The following is a 21,708-nucleotide window of genomic DNA, read 5'->3' as shown; positions in this document are numbered from 1 at the left end:
AGCACAAGCAGTTTGTCAAACCAACCTTTTCACCAGCTTCAGAAATAATGAATAGGAAACATAAATTCAGTGCAAGCAGCAGGACGATACAGTAGTAACACCATCTTCTACAGCTAAGTTTCTAGTGACATCACTAGATGTTCTGTGAGTGAAAAATGTGGGATTTGGGTCCAGAAAGTACCTTCCCCTTCATCTCAAAACTGCTTAGCCTCTCCAAGTGACTATCACTCCTTTACAGTCTCTAGATCATAGGTACAACCTGAGTTAAATAATTGACACTTTCTTTTGTTTAATTCAGCGTACAACTTTTGCCAGTGTTGAGACACTAGACGCCACAAAGCAATGCTATAAATTCCCAAATACACTGTGCTGGTTTATACTTTCCTCTCTTGCTTTTCCCAGTATTAACTCTGTATCTTCTCAAAATTACACATTGTCAAATTAAGCACAGTGGGTGCCGCATTTATGATTGTTAAGTAAAATCACTGAAAAACACTCATTTCTTATAAAACAACAAGGATTTTTACAGAATTCCTGTCTTGGGTCCACACTTTAAAAAAAAATCCACTTTTTCTTAATCTCTTAAACTTGGGCTAAGCAGAGTTTTAAGGTTTGCAGAGCTGTTCTCCAGCTGAGTGTTTCCTTTTAGATATGCACACCTCCTTGTTGGACATTCATTATCAAACCTTGTGTTTGCCTTTTATCTACAAGTCCTCTTCAGTGTTCAGCATAAACTACATGGACACCTTGCAGATTGACATTTCTTCATTCATGCTTTACCTTAAACAGCATGTGAAGACATCAAAGAAGAGGAGCCGACTTTGATGTTACAAAATGAAAAACGCCTCATGATTTGCCAAGACCAGGGGAACTTGTAGTTTGCTCTTTTTTCCCTTAAAGAAATACTACTGCTTTCCCCATGTATATGTGAAAATCTTTGACATTTTCACCAAATTCATATAAATGTTTTTTTCACGGTAAAAAAACAAGCCACATCTCATTGCAGTCCGTTAAATATGGGACCCAGCGCCTAAACTACCGTGGCTTGAAGGAACACACACACTTTATTGAAAGAGCGTATTTGTTTTGCACTTGTGACTTTTACACACTCCAAGTGTCATGACCCCCAGTGTCACCTCACTAATACTGATAATAATAGTGCATGTGCTGTGTTTTTCATTCACAGGTCACTGAGAGGGATTTTGAAAAGCATGGTCGTTCCTATGCTGTAGATGAAGAAATTGCGCAATAAGAGATGTTATTTGGTTTGGCCATGATAGCAATTGCCAGCAATAAAACAGAACAGTCCCGATTCCTGTGCGGATGCTCGACTTGGCAGCTCACTCTGGTCATGAAATCAAAGGCGATGGTGCTCAGCACTGTAACAGACACAAAAAGCGCCAATAACCCTTGGAGGAGGCCAGTCGTACCTTATCAGAAGGTGCTGCACACCACAATAGGAAAGACTTGATTTGGTTCATAATTTAAATTCCTATTGTTTTAAATACTATCAAGGGAGGTTTTCTTTGCATGTTTTCTTTCATTGTTTGAAGTGAAGAGCTACCCTGTCCTTATAAGGACAGTAGGAATGTGCATAATTAGTCCAAGGCTAGAGAACAGAGACATTCAAAATGAACATTTGTTATTGATTTCCCAGACTGCAGTGGAACCGAGAAGAATATCATGAGAAGAAAAGATATGTAATTAAATGTGATTTGTTAGAACGCTGCCTAGTTAGGTCATTGTATGTGTATTATTTGACTGCCTTGCTTCAGTGTAAAGCGTACAGTTCCTCTCCCTGGTACAAAACCCTTTGATTAACCAGCCTCCCTTCATTGGTGGAAGGGGCCAGCCCTTTTGTTGTTTTGCTGCCGGCAGTGTTGCTTGTGCTATTTCTTTAAGACTCTTCATCAGATGTGGTTTGTCAGGAACATGCCTAGACTGTAAGTCAGAATAGAGCTCATTTGCTTTGATGTGCATTTGTAATGTGCCTGCTCCAAAAGGAGGGGAATGAAAACTTTGGTCACCCTGTTAATCTGCAGGAACTACATTTTAAGCAACTGGATGCAAGTAGACTCTGCACATACCATAGTGTCAGCTACTCCTTTCAAACAGAATTTTATCAATAATTGGTGTCAACACAAGAACATATGTCAAACATTTACCACAATTGATTCAGTGGGAATGTGTTTAGCCCAGACTTTTTACTGTAGAGAGACCTTTTATTTTCAGTTTAAGGCCTGAAATTTTCCAAACCAACATCTATAGCTACTTTACTTTATTTCTTGCTGTATTGTGCTTAAAGACCAGCACAGATATGATCAGTTTGACGATTTTGCTCCAGTGTTATAGGTTTTGTACTCAAGGATTTTACCCTTGAGCAAGTGTTTTGCATACCAAGAAAGTCTGAAAGTGAAAGGGTTACACTTCCTTGAAGGTCCACTTGAATGACTGTGAGAAGAGAGCCAAAATGGTAATCAGATCCCTATGAGATCATATTGAAAGCAGCCATGCCTATTTCACAGAGTCTTCTGATGTTGCAGGGGTCTGTAAAACATTTAATCACCGGAGTTTCAATAAGTTGAGATTTGTTGTGAGTACTGTAGAGAGCACTCGTCTTAGATAAAATGCTGCCTGGTAATGCTCTTACTGCTACATGAGCCAGAATGCAATCGAATATCCATGGTGATTTAGCCTTGCACCGTCATCCCAGTGAAGGGGATGCAAGATTTTCGCAGCTACATAGCAGTAGATTAATATAACTATTCATTACAATTCATGGGAGGCCTGATCCAGCTTCTGTCAGAGTCAAAGGAAAGATGCCATTTAATTTTACCCAGGGTTTGAACAGGGTTTTGTGTGTCCAATCCTGTAACTGCCCTCATTACCACAGAAGCTTCCCCAGGGCCCTCTATTATTCTGCTACCCAGGTGGCACCTATATGGCTGTTGGCCTGCTCTTAATTACCCAGTGGAGCCTGGGTGATCCTAATTTTGTCAGACAACTAAGTGTTGGTACACAGAGGTTTAATAGCTAAACCTTGTCTACCTTGCTTTTATTTTATTCAAACATGTAATGTTCTGACTGACCTAGAAATTTAAGTTTGGCATAAACTGTGTTGACGCCTGTCTCTTAAAGAAGTGAATGAGTGGGGTTTTGAAGATGGCTCTGCAAAAACTCACAGATGCGATTGCACGTGGATGAAACCCAAGTAGTTTAGCTCAGAATGTACCATCTCATCTGGCTTAAAGTTTGCCGGGACCCAAGAGAAAATCCTTGTTAGTCTATCTTCATTAAACAGCAAGATTAACCAGCAACCATTATCCAGTTAAGCTTGCACCAAACAAACCGTTTATTAAGCCTAGGTTTTGAGAAAGCCCTTCTCCACTAATGGATATGGTTTGCAGCTTACCTTGAAAGGTGCAGAAACCAAGCTAAAAATGGACCAAGATTAAAGAGCAAATTACTCACACAGGTCAATTCAAATAACCTCTTCCGGTTACTTGCAAAAATTCAAACCTGTAGACTGTCAATGGACCTTATAACACTGAAGAAATCTGAAAGGTAGTTTATGTCTCTCAACTGGTTAAAACAAAACAAATGCCTGAGCCTGTTTTATGCTACAGTTTCTGTCTTAGCTACCACTGCTGAGCAGCAGAACAAGCAAGGTTGTAGGTACCAAGGCTAAAAGATGGTTAGCATATGGTTATGTTGCGTTCTTTCTGACTATACAAAAAAAATACCCATTAGATTAAAAAAAAAAAAAGAGAGAGAATCACAATGTCCTTAAAAATGTTTCTTTTTGTAGTGTGGTCTAGACCTACCTTATAACAACCAAATAGGAAAAATTATCTGAACAATTATCTGGGCTGCTAAAGCCAACCAAATAAAATGGATGCCTCTGATCGGAGGAGTGAATTTTCAGAGGTGGGTCTTGAAATATGCCAGGTTTGAAAATGAAACCCTCAGAGCATCAGTCCTTTCTCCTTGGCTGACAGGCACTTGCTGAAGAACGGAAGAGGTTTTCCAGCAGATATTTTGAGTGACAGGAAAAAAATAAATAGTGAATTAATGTGGATTTTGAGGAGAATGATATTGCCTAAAAATACCATTGTTAGTACAGGGTTTTTTTGACAGATTTGGCAGATTTCTGCAGCACCTTCTGACTGTATGAAATTGTGTGTGTGACTTAACCTTTTTATTTCTGCCTTTTGGAGTTCAGTCTCTGTCACTGTTGCCCTCTGCATTCAACTCCTCTGTAGACTCAGTGCTCCTGACACTCATTGTTATTCTACTCTCTGCTTTCAACATTCCAGCGAGATTCCCTCCTTGTCAAAGCACTGAGTCTACCTTAGAGGACTGCCTGTTGATCTCTAAGACACATGTAAATCTTTCTGGTTTCGCTGTTGTTATTAGCTGGCCAAGAGTGCCAGGATTAAAACATTTAACAGAAAAAAGTGTTCACAACGTTATTTATACCACTTATAGTAATAGAAACATCACAACAATTTAGTGCTCTGCTGTCCTTGAAGGTTGTACGTTACTGAGAACTGTGTAGCAGCATCACATTCACTTCCTCTCACCCTCCCCTGCTGCTAGCACCCAGGTAGCATTTGACAGCACCTTTTTCAGGCTACCTATCAGATGTTGTTGAAAAGAATTATCTGGAGGCATAAGGATTAACCAGGTGAAATCCTGCATGCTCCCTTTGTTCCCCAGGCCAAACACTGAAAAGCAGACCATCTATAAGCCATATTTATCCTCCTTTTTTCTTGAGCCTGAAATAAGGCCTGGTCAAATCACAAATCACCATAAATATTCTCATTAAGCATTAGCTTATTCTTAAAGAAATAGTTGTTCAGTACCAACTCAGCTGCAAGAAGCCCCTTTTAGTTTTGTAAAAGCTGTGTAGCAGCAGACTAGAGATGGAAAGGTAAAGGAAGCAGATTAAATTCTCAAGCAACAGTTATGCCAGTTTAAGATGCCTACATCCTGACACAAACTACGCCTTTGTCTGTAGGAGCAGCAGTACACTTTTCTACCAGTGTCAATGCATTCAGGCTAAGGAACTTTCCCAGTCTGAATGGGCCTTATTTCCAGGCATGGTTTCTGCCAGCCGCAGAACTGCAGCCAAGAGGGTCTGCAGCTGCCTGAGACTAGGCTGCAGCTTCTGCTGCTCCTGCACTCCCATGGCCTCCTTGCAGCCCTGCCAGGACCCTCTGACACCCCAGCATCTTGCTTGAGCACACTTGGTAGCTCCCCAAGAGAAAGAGCAATCCCTCCCTCCCTCCCTGAAATTTCACCCCCTACTAGAAGACTAAAATACAACCACGAACATAAGTAGAAGACTAAATAGCATGCAGTCAATAAGGGCGAAAAGAATCATCAGAATTATAATAGCGAGACCATCAGCCGGCATAAGGGACTGTGAGTCTTGGAAAGGACAGGATCACCTGTTTGCTGCAGACCTCAAGACAAGCTCTGACTGCTGAGAAGCCTTGGGAAGTAACTTCTCAATGCTCAGTTTTTTATCTGATCACTTAAACACATGCAGCACTGGTTGCTGTCAAAACTGTAATGCTAAGCTAAAGTACCCACTAGCATTGCCTATTTTGGTAATATTTATTTAGTGCAGATTTGGGACATTTATGAGGCATCGTGATCTCTGGAAATTTCATAAATAAACCGGCTCATTACTAGCCTAATTAACTGATGTCATGTAGCTGTAAACCCTGGTTAAGGAAACTGATCCGTTTCCTCCACAGTGGCAGATAACAAGCATTACACAGCAGTGACCTGAACACTTCTGTCAAATCTTTCCAACATCTCTGAAGCCTTCCAGAAAACAAGGGGTATGTTGTATTTTTTGCTTGGCACTACAGCTGTAGTACATACTACCGCTGTAATGTCAGACTCTCATTTATCTTTCCCCAATTGCACTTACCGTTGCAATTAAGGGAGAAAACCAGTTCATGTATCTTTAAAGACCTAAGAAGTGCTATCACACTTTGAACTATTACACCCCTCAATCTAAAAATATTATCTACACGCTAGTCTCCTTACCCGAGGAGCTCAGAACTAGAAACTAGACATGTAAACTCCTTCAGCAGTAAGTGAAAAGGAAGAGAAAAAAAATTTAAAAATAAAAAAAAAAAAATCAATCTACTGCAAGTGGCCAATACAGCAAATTAGAGCTGACAGTCTTATTGCTAATTGAAGTACTACTATATCAAACAAAATGATTAAGGACTTAACTGGGTCTAACCCTCTATCAGTAGAGATATGAAACTCAATCATGATAAAATACATGAGCAATTTAAGCTCTTACTGAAAAGAATAGCATTGACTTTATTTGATTCATCAACAGCATAGCAGCCTTGACAGTATGTTCTGTATGTTACAGTGAGGCCTGACAGCTTACAGGACATCAGGTCTCCTGTGCATGAAGATGTAGTTTTGTTGATTTATAATTCCCTCAAGGAGTCTGTTATTGTGGATTGCAGTTAAACAAGTGTGGGCTGAACACTTAGATCTCAAAGAATGAAAAATGGGACTGTTAAAAGATTAAACCAGGAACAGTTTAGAAAGAAAGGTCACAATAAAAAAAAGTGTGTATGTGCATGTATATCTCATCATAACTTAATTACTGGTGATCAGGAATGAAATAGCCATCAATGATACTACCTTCTGAAAACTCAAGGCTTCAGCTGAGAGATTAAGTCTGGAATTAAAATAGAGTTAAATTTAAATTCCAGAGTTCACTGGAAGCTGTACTGGAATAAAAGAAAGTTTTAAGTCAGCCCTATGCTTCTAATTGAAGCAGCTTAGCAATGCAAACTTAGAGCTGACTATTACTCTTAGAAGAAAGAAAGAGCATCTCTTCACACTGAGCATCTTCATCTTTCAGTCTCTATCTGAGCATCATTACAAGCAAAGAATTCAAATCTGTCACAGACCTTCAGCTTTACAACTTATAACCTGCTGCAGAACTACAGTTGAGCCAAGCTTTTCTCTTGAACTTGCTAGAGCGGTTCACAGGATTACTGCCCCAGAGTGTCCCTTCTGCCTCCTGTTGGAGCATAAGGGACTTTGAAACATCACAAATTTATTTTCCACATGGAAGATGATTTTCAGATTAATTTTTTTCTTCATGTTTATCCTTAAGGTAATTTTCTACTCAGAACTCTGAAAAAAAAAAAAAGGGGGGGGGGGGGGTTGTGGATCATAGGCAGTCTACAGCAAAAGTTACCAGAGCTACAAACCAGCTAGGAAACAAGCTGACTGACCTAACCAAGAGTCAGCTGGGGCCCCTTGAAGGAAAAAAGAAATGACCGAAAGACATCAGAGAAGGAGAAATAAAAAACTAAAGTCCATACTGTTGTGCTAAGCTGGTCAGAGCATGCCCACTTCACCCTATTTAGGGTGAAAGTATCTAATATTATAGCTGGCTGGAAAAAAAACCGCAGGAAATTGAACTCAAAAGTTCTGAACATTTTTCACCTTTTTTTTGTTGACACTCAGTGCTGCTGACTGCCCCCACCTGCAGACAACAGAAGCCGCAGTCACTCCCTGGTTATGAAATGGCTCCACGTCCGGGCTGCACTGCTCACCATGAGGGCAGCATCGACAGAGCGAGACCATCTGAGAGCGCAGGGTGTGAGGGATCCCCTGGCAGCCACGGGGAGCAACAAATCAAGCGGTTATTTTCATCAAAGTGATAGAAACAGAGTTGATCAAAACAAGCAGAAGGCACTGTTCTGTTTGGTCTGTACACTTTGTACACTGCCACTTGGGAACTTAATTAGTCTGTATGCTTCATGTTTCTATCTTTAGTCTGATGGCATACAGCTGTTCTTTTCAACATCGCTGCCTACTGCCCTTTCCCTGCTGTTGGGGCAGGATTGTAAATAGATGAGGTGAGATTGCCTCGGGTTTAACCCTCTGCTGGTGCAGCCTCAGCTTACCAATGAGCTGCAAGCCCAGAGAGATGGAGAGGCCCTGGGAGAGGGCCTCCATCAGCCAGGGAGGATGGCAGGGGGGAGCCATTGCTGCTGGAGGCCAGCCTCTTGCCTGCGTAATTAACCCAAACAGCACCTGGTAGAGGTATCTAAAGGCAGGGCCCTTGCTGGTTGCCTAAACCCTTAAGTTTTGGCCCAAATCATGAGGTAAATTGTCTCATTACCTTATGGGAGTTTTGTTTAATTGCAGTTGGGGGAACACCACCACATGGGGACGGAACCCACAGCCTCACTGCACTCATCCCTCCAAAGCCAAAATGCCAAAAAAAAAAAAAATCTACCCTTTTGAGGGCAAACATACCTGTCAGGACGAGGGGGAGGCATTTCGAGTCACTGCCAGCATGAGGTGAGGGGGGCAGAGCTGGTGCTGCCCAGGGGCTGTGGTGGCAGCAACTGCCGCTTCCAGCCTCAGGTGAGGTGGCCCCTGTGGAACCTTCTGGAAAGGCGCCTTTCTAGAAGGTTCCTCAGGGGCCACCTCAGTTGAGGCAGATTTGGGGTGGAAGAACGAGCCCTGGACGTGAAAACGCATTGCAGAAGGATATAGCTTATTTCAGGGTATTGAGGCCTGGCACTTTCCCCAGAAGATCTCCTGCCATGACAGACAGTGACCAAGATTGTGCAAGGATTTAGGAATAAAAAAATCCAGGACTGAGGTTGTGATGGTCTGTTCAGACTGAAGTGCAGGAAAGAAACATCTACTGAAGGTGCCAAGCTGGCAGTTGAAGCCAAACTTGAGGAAAGACTCAGCAATGAGGCGTGAGCTCCCACTTCTGGTTGCCTATGTGTTCAGCATCAAGATGAGCCTTAGCAGCCCTACGCCCAGCAGTTACAGTGCAGGGAGAAATACAAAGCTGTCTTTATAGTCTGAGGCTGCCAAGGGAGGAAGGGAATGCACCTCTGCAGTACATGCAATAAATGAGAGTCTTCAAAATCCCTTCGCTTATGTCATTTCTCACACAGGGTGTCATAGCCTTGCACTTTCAGCTGGGACATTCATATCTCCCAGCCGGAATGCAGCCAGCATTCCCAAGCTTGGCTGTAACCCCCCAGTTCAGAGAGCAATTAATTTTTCTGAGCAGTTAAGAAGTTACACATTCATCTACTCCCAAGATTTACTGTATCAGTATCCTCCACCTCCTGCCTCCCCCCCCCCCATTAGTTTTTGTCTCTTGTAATCATTTTTTCTCATAACCTAGAAATTCCTGCTTCACTACCTTGACAGTGATGTTAACGTCAGGTGCTGCATATCATGCCACACTCATGAGATTTACATTCCTACAACATGGCAGACTTTGATACAATTACAGCTTGACTACATATCTTAATTTATGTTACAATATTGCAGTAGCGATATCGGAGACAAATGTTTAATTCACAGAACCTCAGTTTCAAACTACAGTCTCTGAATGCAAACAGCAGACTTCAATGTTTTTTCATCAATTTCTTAGTTCATAAAAATCAATTTTTGTAGAGTTTTTACACTGTACATAAAAGACTGTGGCATCAATTAGCCTTAATTCTTTTTTTTTTTCTTTTTTGGAAACCTCTTTGTAGGAAAATCTCATATTTCAGCAATTTGCATTATCCACACAATCTGCTTTGAAGTTCTAAGTTATGGTAAGAAAAGGATCCACTTATCTGCACATAAAAAATGTTCAAAGCTTATAAATTCCCTGAAACAGATGTACATTATCATTGGATTTGCCTTTCTCTCTTTGCTGTTGCATGGCTAATAGAGTTTCATGTGCCCCCTCACATCCTCCCCATTTAGCATCTTTTCTCTACAGAAGCATGCACCCTACTGTGCCAATCCACACTTCAAAGATTTCTGTCTATCTATTAGAAACAAAGCACAAAGTGAGAACATATGGCCCCTTTTAAATTTCCCACATTTAAGTCAATATCGTTTCTTTTCTCCTTTGGCAAAGAAACATAATAAGGTTTATCTTCTCCCTTCCTAAATCTGCTGGCTCTCTCAAACTGCTTGTGCCAATTCAGCAGTTACTTTGCAGTATCAGACTTGGCAGCACATATGAAAACAAAATCTCTAATTTTTTAAATTGCTTTTATTTCTTCAGATCAAGAAGATGCATTTAAATGATGAAAAAGGACAAAATGTAACTGCACACTTTCAGATAAGTGGATTTTAAACCCATGAAAGGGCACAACAGAGAGTCAACAGCAAAAAATTGTCTTGTTCTTTTCACGGTGACATCTTTCCAAATGTTTCCTATCACTGACTAAAGGGATGGAAGAGCATTTTGGAATCTAAGACCTTACTGAGTACGAGCATCTGCTTGTCCTGTGTCCCAGAGCATCCACAGAAACCCAGCATACTGGTGTTTTGGGGAGAGATTAGGCAGTACAAGACATTGATGCCCCTCTTGAGGAAAAGGAACAGTTACTTGCCTCAGAATCGCTTTGGTTCCTCAGCTTCCTCTGCTGGGGTTACAGACATAGTGAACATACCTCTTGTGTGCCTGGAAGCAGAAATTTTGGACCATTTCTTTGGAGTGACTCTGTCCTGCACATCCTTGGGGAGGTGGGTAATGGCACGCAGGATGCTCATGGTGAGGTCTGCTGTTCAGAGGATTTCCTTTTCATTTGTGGGCAACAAAAGCAGTATCTATATGAACAAATGCTCCAAGTAAAAGAAACTTCATTAACTATTGTTAGAAAGATCAGCAGACACATAGTACCCTGTGAACGCTGAATTTGTGATTCAATTACAAGGAGAGGGATTGCAGTGATGATGTTTTTAGCAAAGTAAGGTATGAAAGTCTTGCCCCGCACCTGAAAACACTGTGACTTACTCCTTTAATTCATAGTCACTAGCTAAAATGACTCCATATTTCAGACTCCTAAGCTGTCAAGATCGTAATCTTTAAATTAATTGATTTTAGCATCCATTTATTAGACCAGGAAAATTCTTATAAAAACCTGCCCCTGATCGATGCAAGCTATGAGTGCCCCAGGGTCCTGATTCCAAGCGAGTGTAACTTGAAGTACTTCTGTTTACATCTGCTGATCTAGCAAAGCTGCACAAAGTTTCCATTGAAACTCATGGAAGTCACATGTGCAGAGCCATTGAGGGCTATGGCCTTAACAGATGGCATACTCAAACGGCAAGAAGTTGTGATTATAGACATCAAAAGTAAAAAATATTCCCTGAGAAAGCTGTAAAGAGACAGGAGGAATGTGAGGCCCACAGTGCTGCTTTTTGCTTCCCTTCATACTTTTGCACTTACTGGAAACTCCAAGTCTCTTTAATTGAGCTTTTCCTCCCGTCCACTCCTTGCAGGGTGAGAGGGTTAATTGCTTCGGACTGAAACATTACAATTTTCGTACTCCTGCTTCCTAATGGCATGTTGAGTATGCAAGGATGCCCTGGGCACACACCACACAGGAGTCCATACAGCACTCAGAGCAAGGACGGAATAAATAGCTCCAAGCCATGGGCATCTATAAAGCACCATATCTACGACTTTAAAAATCAGCGCTGGCCAAGTGAGACCTTAATGCTAACTGCCATAGCATTTCACTGTTTATCTTAGTTGAATTAGAGGTACCAGTCCTGGTTGTTAACAACCTCAAGTGGCACTTTATTCATCTATCAACGGTCTTATCCTGTGAACAAGCAAGCGAAGAACTATAAACACCCACTCCAAAGTCACTTTGTAGGTTTAAGCTAAAGCCCACAGAAAAAGACCATTCACAGAACTCCAGTGAGAACAGACAAAATACAACCTCCAAACCAATGTTTTAATCTACAAAGTTTTATTTGTCTTTTTAAACTTGTAAACCATAAAAAGAGCTTATCAAATATCTGAAATTAGTACAAGAAAAAATGATGACTCATATAGCAAACTGCATTTGAAGGTCCGAATTCCAAGACATGCATGGGGCTCTTCTGGCTTCCATTTGTGAAGCTGAAGACAAATTTGGCCCAGTTTGTTAGGTGCTTTATTAGAAAATTCACAAAGGCTCACCGTACTATACTTTGTGAATAGAACAGAATGGGAAGGATTAACTGCAAGAATAAGCACTTAGCACCTGAAGGATCTGAACCCTGTATCTTCATCCGCAATGCACAGGCTCACCAAAACAGTACATCTCTTAGCTGGTAGCAATTACAGGCTGCTTTGCCGATATGGACTAGGCACTCAAAAGGAAGACACAAACCCCACTTCATAAGCATGTTGTAAAAAACAGAAAGCACAGTGCACATAATTACCAGTATGCCTGATATTGTTAATGTTTGCCCATTGCCAAATTTATGAAGCCCCTTAACATTATGTCTTCAGCATTCTTCTGGAACAAAACTTCTGGAACTTCCTGCTCTCAGACAAGACAACCAATAGGTCCAGCCTGCCATTTCTCGTGATATAAAGATTATACTTTGTGTTTCTAGACTTCCAAGGCATAGTTAGTGCTTAGTGTTCAGAAAAATCAGGACAGATATCGAAGCTTTGGGCAACATCTGACCAACTTAACATGTGCTTGTAATCAAACAGAAAAAGAACTGATGCTACTATTCAAAACATGTTCTAAAGAATATTGAAAAGATCTGTAGAAACACCTCTGCTTCTGCCAACATTTTCCTCGGCTTGGACAGGGACTCAGGAAACTGAGGCATCATTTCTTATTCTGCCACAGCCCTACTGGTGATTATCTACAGCTCTCCTGCCTTGTGCCTCCCGCTGCTGGAGATTGACCTCTTCTAGAAAGTCTTTCAAGCTTTCCCAGTGAAAAGCATTCTATGAACTACTGTTGCTATTTTATGAGCAATAAATATACCATAAGAGATTCCAAAAAGTAATATGAATATAGCTTCTCCATACAGTATTTTCCTGCCTCTTGTCTGCCTCCCCCACCCCTCTGTTGGACAGTTCTGTGCTATCCCTACACTTCTCAAATCCTTCCATCCTTCCCTTGCCAGTCTTTCTTCACAGCTCTAACCCTCACAGTAATCCATCTGAATAGTCCTTAGGTCCTGCTATTTAAAAAAAAGAAATTAGAAGACCTCATCCATATGATTTCTATCATTTTAGCTCAGTAGGATCAAATTATATAGAATTACATGGAAATATAAAAGTAAATTAAAACACCATTGAAAACCTCATTATTTAATAACTATAATCCAAACTTCAAATAAGATGCAGTTTAATGTCTACTGAATAATTTCAATATAAAGTTATTTGCTTTTCTATGTCTGTTCCTTTTAGCCCATTTTGAGCACATTTTAAATGTACACAAGCCAAAAAAATCCCCAAACAGCCCCTTCCAAGTTAAATCAACTGAACAGCTGTCAAATATCCAAAGAAAATAAATTACTATGTGATAAATTGAGGCTGGTTTTGCTGCTAAGTGCATCAGAAAAGAAGTCTTCTTCCAGAAGCTATTTAGAAAACACATTAAATTCAATTTTTATTTCATGAATTTTCAAACATGTTTCTGCTTGGTACATTTAAGAAAAAAGTCTGACAACTAACAGGATGCTGAATATGACTTGATTCCCAGTAAAACCATGAATAAGTCATGTTTGAAAACCTATTTTCAGATCTTGATTAATTGCATCAAGGTAATTAAAGGTGAGACTTGATTAGCTGACACATTTCCAAACATGAACATTCTTGCCTGTACTCCAGGCAAAAATTATGGTGAATGTTTTTGCAAATTTTCTAGCATGATGAATTTTTCTCAAGTATAATCTAGGCCCCAAGGGGCCTAACTTTCCTGTTAATTGGAATACAAATGAAATCTGTCATTCAGTAATTGAGGTACACAATGACATACGGAGAACAGTAAGCATTCATCTATGTGTGTATTTGTGTGGCATCTTGTAGACAGCTGAGCATACACAGTACATATCCCTTTATAAAAGATCACCTCTGTCAGAATCCATCTTGTGCCATTCACTAACTTCTGCCACAGGACACACACACACACATACACACACACACCCCCCCCCCTTTAAGGTACTTCTCCAGCTATACTTTGCTGTTCTGTGCTCATGATGACTAGAGTAGGAAGGCAGTTATAGAGGTCACATATGTGGCTTTTTAATTTGTTACGGCCTTAAGGGGCTGGTCTGCCAATATGCCAGGAGAACCTGTACTTCACCATCCAAGGGCAGAATTAGGTCTTAATTCTAACAGTAACTGAATGACGTGTGGATGTTTCAAAGACATTTGGAAGTGCCTTGAGGTCCTCCAATGACATAAGTATAAAGCACAGTATTTGCTGTTAATCTTAATTAACTTAACAGCTTGATCTCTTACAGTAAAACTTCCATTTAATATTAGCTACTACAAAACCATCAGCAGTAAGATGCATAAAAAATAAATACTGAAATCACTGTCTGCACATTATGTAGACTTCAAACGCACATTCCTGGAATGAAATAATAGGCACCCTGAAGCCAGTGGGAATCTGGCAGTCTTGCCAGAGATTTCACTGGGACAGAGATTTCACTGGGACAGAGATTTTACTTCGTTATTCTTAGCTTAGTTTACTTTGTATTAGGTGGACATGAAGCTGTGAGAAGGGCTTAGCAATCCTTCTTTTCAAAACCTGGCTTCCCAAAAATCACAGCTGGTAGAGGTAAGCAAAATTCTTCAGCTGAAATTTTTTCAGCAAATAATGCAAATTTTGGGATAGGCTTAGTTTTGTGGAATTGCTTTGTGTAAAAACAGAATAAGTGAGTAAGAAGGCTGGAGTTTTCATTTGAAATTTCTTCATGCCACTCCATGTTACTTTTAAATAGTAATAATATACTTAACTCTGAATTATTTTTTTTCTTGAAAATGAAATGTTTTGTTTAACCAGAAACTAATCTATTTTAAATTTTGATTCAGCCACAGTTTTGAGCAACTTAAAATAATATATATCTTTTTTTTTTTTTTTTTTTTAAAAAGGTTTTCAGAATTACTAACAAGCTGAAAAATCAGTTACTCAACACAGGTCTAACAGTAGGGGACAAGAAATTTAACTTTGAAACTTGATAGTTTAAATATAAAACCAAAGCATGCCCAGTCCATACCTTATGGCCTGATCCTGTTCCCAAAAATGTTAATGCAAGGTCTTTCATCAGTGGGATCTGCAAGCACTGACAGCAATTGCAATAAGCCCCTGAAATCCACAATAACAAGAAGGAAATATACTTTCTGAACTAGTAAAACTTTAATTAACAGGGGGTTCTCTTGGCACAGTTTTTGCTGTTAAATAAATAAAGCATTTAGTCAAAACCATCTATATTTACTATACAAAATACTGAAAAGCAAACATTTTTAAAAGATACGGAAATTTAAGGTTCTGTGAAAAGAAACTGTGCTACATGTTATTCACACTTAATGCACGTAACACAACTGCAACTCAGTATTTAGATACTGTATGTTCATACACGGCTGGTGTAAAGTTTTAGTATGGGGATGCCACGTTATTAAAATGCATTTGTATTTCACAGAGTCTGAGCAAGGTAGAATTTGTCTTTTGAATCTCCAAATATAATAAACCGAAACAAATCAATGCAAGGTTGTAACCAATGGTCAGTTGTGTTACATTTCAGAGTTCACTTGGCACAGCTAGTACTGCACACTTTTCAATCAGATGGGATTTTGTTATTGGTGCTGTTATCTTTTCCAGCAAACTATCTTTGGGTGAAAGAGCATTTATGCCCCTTTGCTGCCCTTTCTTAGAAAAACCCACAGTTCTGAAAGCACTCTAGTTTTCCAGAACCTTTTCTGGTTTTCAGCAACAATCAGCATTAAAAAAATTGACTAAGAAACAATTCCCACCTCCCAGTCTTTCTGGCATATGCTCTACTGAAAAGAGAACAGCTTTAATTACATCTTCAAAACAAATAGCATGGCATCCCTTCTTAGATGGAATGTACACTTGTGTGTTTGCATGCGGTATAACGTAAGTCACTTGAATACATCAGACTTTGTTAACACTATAATATAAATAAGCTTATTCCTTCTACTAGACATATAAATGCCTTTTTTTTTTTTGCAGTCCATAATTATATATACATTGAAAAAGAATGATACACAAGCAGCAAAAAAGGCTTAGACTAGAACAACTCAGTGGTAACTAACCAAATTTGTGGCCTTTTCATATTTTCAATACAGAAAATTCTGCATATAAATATTTTTGGACTTTAGGAATTTTAAAAATAAACAGAACAGTACAGTTGTCACACAGACCAAACACATTTTAAAACATTTTGTTAGATTTAACAGAACACACTGCTGACAGCTAAAAAAAAAATAAAATAAACCATATTTTTTAAAGAGGACAATAAGTCTAAACAACTGCTGATCCAGGGAGACAAGAGATGGACCTAATTACCATGAAGCAGTGATTCTATTCCAATTCCACAAGAAGGCAAGGCTTTCCACTTCTCTTTGAAAGCTGATGTCTCCACGTTCTTAGAAAGGACAACATCTCTCTAAAACTGGACAGCAGTAAGGTAATACCCCATTTTGGACTGATCAAAACTCTAGTAAAAAAAAAAAAAATACCCTAATCATAAAGGGCTTACAACAATGGGGGATAGTTACATTTTACAATATATACTATAGACAAAATACCACAACATTTAAAATAATTAAAACCAAAAGCAAATATGTTTATAGAACAATTATGTTTTTATGTGAGGAGTTTTCTACTTTAAAGTTCCAAAAGCAACGTAGGTGTTTTTCAGTCACTTTTTACCTGCAAAATGGTGATCTGTACAAAACCCAACTGAATGTATTATAAATCTGGGCCCCACAGAAAGTAAAACTTGAATGTACTGACCCTTTTTTTCACTTTTCCAATTTGCTTTTGACCTTCACATTTCTGAGCAGCCGGTAAGGTCTTCTAAGTATGGTCTCATTTGCCTTCATGGAATGGAAGCCCTTTGATACAGAAAAAGTAGAAGTGGCCAGAATGATTGTGAATGATATTTTTTTACATGTTGAATTGTCTCTAAACTGGGAGAAGCACAAATTGGTAGGTGCTGGGGAAATTTAAATTGGAGGCACCTAAGAAAATGCCATGGCATATGTTTCTAAAAAGTCACTGTTGTGGAAAAAAACCCTATAATGTTAATATTCAAACCACAGATTTCTAAAACACAACAAAATGTACCTGAGAGTGTGCATATTTATATATATATTTATATTTATATTCTATATATATTTGCCAACATTTAAAGTGAGAAAGTATATTTTCCTCAATTCTTCCTCAAAACAAAGAACTGTGGATTTAAACAAAACAAAACCCCCAAACAACCCCTCTCCTTCTCAAACGCCCATGAATGATACTTATGGCCCAAGCGCTAAAGTCTAGTGATGCTTTTGAAAACCCCATTTCACATCCTCCTCTTTTCAAATGGTTACCCCAAACAGAATGGAGAGTAAGCAAGAGAAAAAACAAAAATAAAAGAAGTATATTTAAATATTACCCAGTATATAACAGACTGTACTTGTGTCAGTGAAGAATCTCCAATAAAGTGTAAGTCATACAAATGTAGCTCTGTTGACAAGTATAGCTAATATTTACTTGTAATTATTAAGATAATTTGAAAGGATGTGAACACAAACAGGCTACATGAATGCAGTATATTAAAATCCCCCCCTGTAGCACATTACAATCAATAAAAAGAAAATAAAATCTGAATAATACTAGAGGTAGCAGCTGTTTGTATTTTCTGTTATTCTGAGTATCTCTGGAGTCCAACCCTTCGAACATTGCTCCCCTGATAAAAGGCTTGTGTGCGATCAGCCGACATAGAGCAGACTGGTAAGCTAGATGTCTGCAATAGTGTTTGAAGTATCTTTCCTACTACAATGGAAGTAGTACTTGTAAAGAAGTGCGTTGACGACCTGTATTAAATCACAGCTCAAAAAGCTATGGCTGTTTGCTGTTTTACAAGCCAGTTTAAAAAAACCAAAACAAACAAACCCCAAACAAAACAAAACAAAAAACCCCCAAACCACAAGGTGTTTAAGTAAGCTATGCAGTTCCACAACATATAAATAGGGTAAGTTTCAAGAGTTCCATATAACCTCTAAAATATATGCTAGCTGAATATTAATGGAGTAACAATAATATTAATCGTAGTAATGCCTTAGTTCTGGTATCACAAGAACGCATTTCCTTCATATGGGATGATTCTTGGAGGATGTTGGTGGGATCTCTTCTATGTCTGGTAGAAGTGATGGTAGTGGTGGTGGTGCTCGTGGTGGTGGTGGTGTTCGTGTCTTTGTATCATTTGTCCAACTTGGCCTTCATATAGAATGACTGTGGGCAGGTCTCTCACATGTTCCTTTTCCACAACTGTCCCTGGAGACTGGAAGGTTTTGCACATTTGGTGGTTCTCCTTTGCCCTCTGCTTATGCTTCTTGTGAACCTGTTGAGATTGCAAGGGGAGGTAAGGAAGATTCTGGCCCACCCGTGCACTTGGGGAAGCCATTGGCATGGGCGCCCCTTGAAAAGGTTTATTTCTTACTGCCCTTCCAGGATGCACAGGGGCAATGTTTTTGCCCTGGGCCTTGGGGGACCTCACAAAGTGCTTGTTTGAGTCCTGGTTCCGGAGCCTCTGTTGGATTTCTGCAATCTTGGCATATGAACTCTCAGCCAGATTGATGTGGCTTGGATCCACCACTTGAGATTTCCTATGGTGAGCATGGAAGGTATCAGGTTCATGAGAACGGGATCTAGTCTGATTCACAACTCTGCTTGGTGGGTCATGTTTTTGAGCTGCTGGAGGAGATCCTAGGAAATAACAAGCTGAGTTAGTCATCTAGTATTTCAAAGTTTTAATTAGTAGCATGCAGTTGGCAGGGATAGCATTAATTGGCAGACTGAATTTTTCCTAAGGAAGTGAATGCAATTATAGCTGTCTAGTTTAATTACATTTAATAATTCTGACTAGTAAATAATACACACACAAATACATATACATATCTATATAAGAGAGAATGTGTGTGCCTGTGTGCATGCGCACACGTGCACATATAAAAGTCTTTCCTTTACCTTCTCTTGGCCATCATCTATCCGAAATTCATCAAAACAACTGAGTGGAATAGTAACATCTTGGCAGAGCAGAGGGAAAGGGAGGAAATCCAAATCCCTTTAATTTGGGGACAGAAACCAAAATTCCAGGTATGAACCCACATTCTCCAGTTTTGGGGTCAGTAGGGAGAACACAATGTGCTGGTATCATCTTGGGAACGAGCTCCAACATCGAAAAATCAGTCCTCGCCTCACCCATAGACTAAATTTAATAATCTAGATGTAAAGATTATTCTCCTAGGCTCACCTCCAAGTTTAGCTACACAAACAAGCACTTCAAAGCAGGCTTGCAGCACATTAGCCATTCCATTGTGATACCACCTTCACCAGTAATTATCTTGCAGTATTCACAGTCCTATTCCTTCCAGTAAGTCACTACAGACAAATCACACAGGTTCACAGTTCACTGTCCCTGACTTGGAACATGCAACTGAAGAAAGAAAAGATGAAAAGGCTGCAACGTAAATTACTAAATTACCTGGCCCAAACTTTGATGTGTAGTTTTCTATTCCTGCAAGATCCAAATAGTGGTTTCTCCTTTCAATGTTCTCATCAACACAATGACGATAGCACCCACTTTGCTCTGGACTGTTCTCACTCTGGTGATATCTGTCAGCAGGAAGCAAAATTACAATTCAGCAGAACTTCTTTAAAGTTGTTATCACCATCTGCAAACCAACAACTAATGGCCCCTTTGAAGTGACAAGAGTTGCTCACAAAGAAACAACAAACGCTTGAAATTCTGGATGACCGGATTTGCTAAGTCGATAGGCCTGAACTGACTGTTCTTTCCCCTCACATAAATTGACCCCGATGTTGCAAAGCAAAGGAGGCTTTTAAATTGCATCGTGCATGCAAAAACAAATAAAAATGCTCCTAAGGTTTGTTACATTCTGACTTAGGGCCAAAACCCAAAGTGATTCTCTAATTTGGACATGCCAAAGAAAACCTGCTGTTTGATTCATGACTGTTCCCACCGCTGTCAGGAAGCGCTGGGGTAAGTCTCATGTTGGATAAACGTTCATGTGTATCTGCTTCAGAAAGACAGGCAACAGCACAGGTGTAGTAACTAGAGAAAGCCTAAGAAGAGAAGGTGTTGGTAGGATACCCAGAGATAACCGCTGCTTTCCGAAATACAATTAATAAGGTCAGATCAGCCGCTGGCTTCAGAATCTCGACTCCTTTTCCTGCTCAGCTTTGCAATTTTATTTATAGCAGAACTATTTCCTGAGAATGAATATCTGAAATACCATTCATTTATGAGGCAGAAAAAAATCAGGCAGAGGTTTACAGTATTGTAGCCCATAATGCCAAACAATTTATTTCAGCAATTTAAGTGGATGTCGGCAGATATGAACGATATTTTCAATATAACAAATAGGATAAGCAGAAAACTCTTGATTAAGACACTGCCTGTCATTCAGATAGCTCAGTCTCTAAGACCGCAAGATAGGCTTTGCTCTTTCTCTGTGTGATTGCACTGATGTCAACCTAAAACCAGAATTTGGCCTTGTATCCTACACCAGTTGCTAAATATGGGCTCTGTACTGTATGGTGCTCAGTATGCCACTTTTAGTCTATTAACACATTTCCAGGTTTCCAGAGGCTGCTGATCCCATTGAGCTTTGGCACAAACTGCTTTCCTGGTCTAGCATAGTACTGTTCAGGGACATTACAGAACTGAGTCCCCTGTGTCTCTGTCAGACACAGGTCTACAATTTCTTTGATAGAAGTCACAAGACTTGACCTACCTGGAAGATCATTTTTGCTCTACTTTGATAGAGGTAGAGTCTCCTGAATGGAGGAGAGTCTGCCTGGAAAGCAGGTAAACTTTAAAGACTCTGAGTCAGCTTTGAACTCCAGAAGTGACATGGGGTACTGTCAAAAAAGAGGGAATGTCCAGATATTCTTTATTTCTTTGGATACATAGCCAGCTCAGTACCTTTCCTGCCTCAGACACACCTTTACAGGTTGTTACACTTCAGCAGGTCAACATAAAAGATCTTGGGGGCTAGAACCTGGCTAACTGAAGTTGCCAGGCATGAATTGCCTGTGGAAACCACTGGGACTTGCACACATGTGCTGAAGACAATGCACAGTTAACCCAGAAAAAACATCATTGGGTTTGATCCAACACAATTAAGTAACACTGTATACAGCACTGTCTGTTGAAAACTAAGTTAACAAGGAACCTGGGTTTTTGTTACTGTAATAAATTCCATCTCTCATCAAGACAGTGAAGAAAAACTATGCCAGTACTGCCACAGCCCTGCATTCTAATAGCTTTCTTACATGCAAGATGACGTTCAACAATATTCATGCAAATATACACAGTGAAGCAATTATATACTGATGAGAGATGTGCTCCACTGTCAAAGAGAACTTGAAGTACTTCTGAGAACTGAAGCGTCTGGCATCCAGCCCCACAATGCTCTCCTGCATACACATGGGAAGACACAGGCATGCATCAACCATGCATCAAGCACAGTGTGTAAAAATATACAGTGTTGTTACTGGTTTTTGGTTTGGTTTGGTTTTTAATAAAAAAAGGCATCTGCTTAAGTGTTTGTGGAGTGTATGAAAGCCTCTTCTAAAATTCCCATGCTGGAGCACCATCCTGATGGTA

General features: G+C 39.7%; 1 protein-coding gene across 2 annotated transcripts in view; it reads right to left on the bottom strand.

Annotated features, from left to right (window-relative positions):
- Positions 1-11,776: 11,776 nt before the first annotated feature.
- NKD1 (NKD inhibitor of WNT signaling pathway 1) overlaps positions 11,777-21,708 on the bottom strand; it is a 115,564-nt gene continuing 105,632 nt past the window's right edge. Inside the window, exons 9-11 of one of the 2 annotated variants that reach the window (XR_003925130.1) lie at positions 19,561-19,691; positions 16,821-18,782; positions 11,777-16,521 (exon numbers count right to left, since the gene is read on the bottom strand). Coding sequence is in view for 1 of the 2 variants with exons in the window: in XM_030026426.1 (XP_029882286.1) it covers positions 18,208-18,782; positions 19,561-19,691 (706 nt within the window). In the remaining variant the exon portion in view is untranslated. Of the gene's footprint in view, positions 18,783-19,560; positions 19,692-21,708 lie in introns of both variants that reach the window. The other variant, XM_030026426.1, reaches the window with a different exon arrangement.

This window comes from Aquila chrysaetos, chromosome 9 (assembly GCF_900496995.4).
Source record: "Aquila chrysaetos chrysaetos chromosome 9, bAquChr1.4, whole genome shotgun sequence".
NCBI classification, from domain to species: domain Eukaryota; kingdom Metazoa; phylum Chordata; class Aves; order Accipitriformes; family Accipitridae; genus Aquila; species Aquila chrysaetos.
Note: the sequence above shows the minus strand (reverse complement) of the source record. Positions and strands in the feature narration are given on the sequence as shown.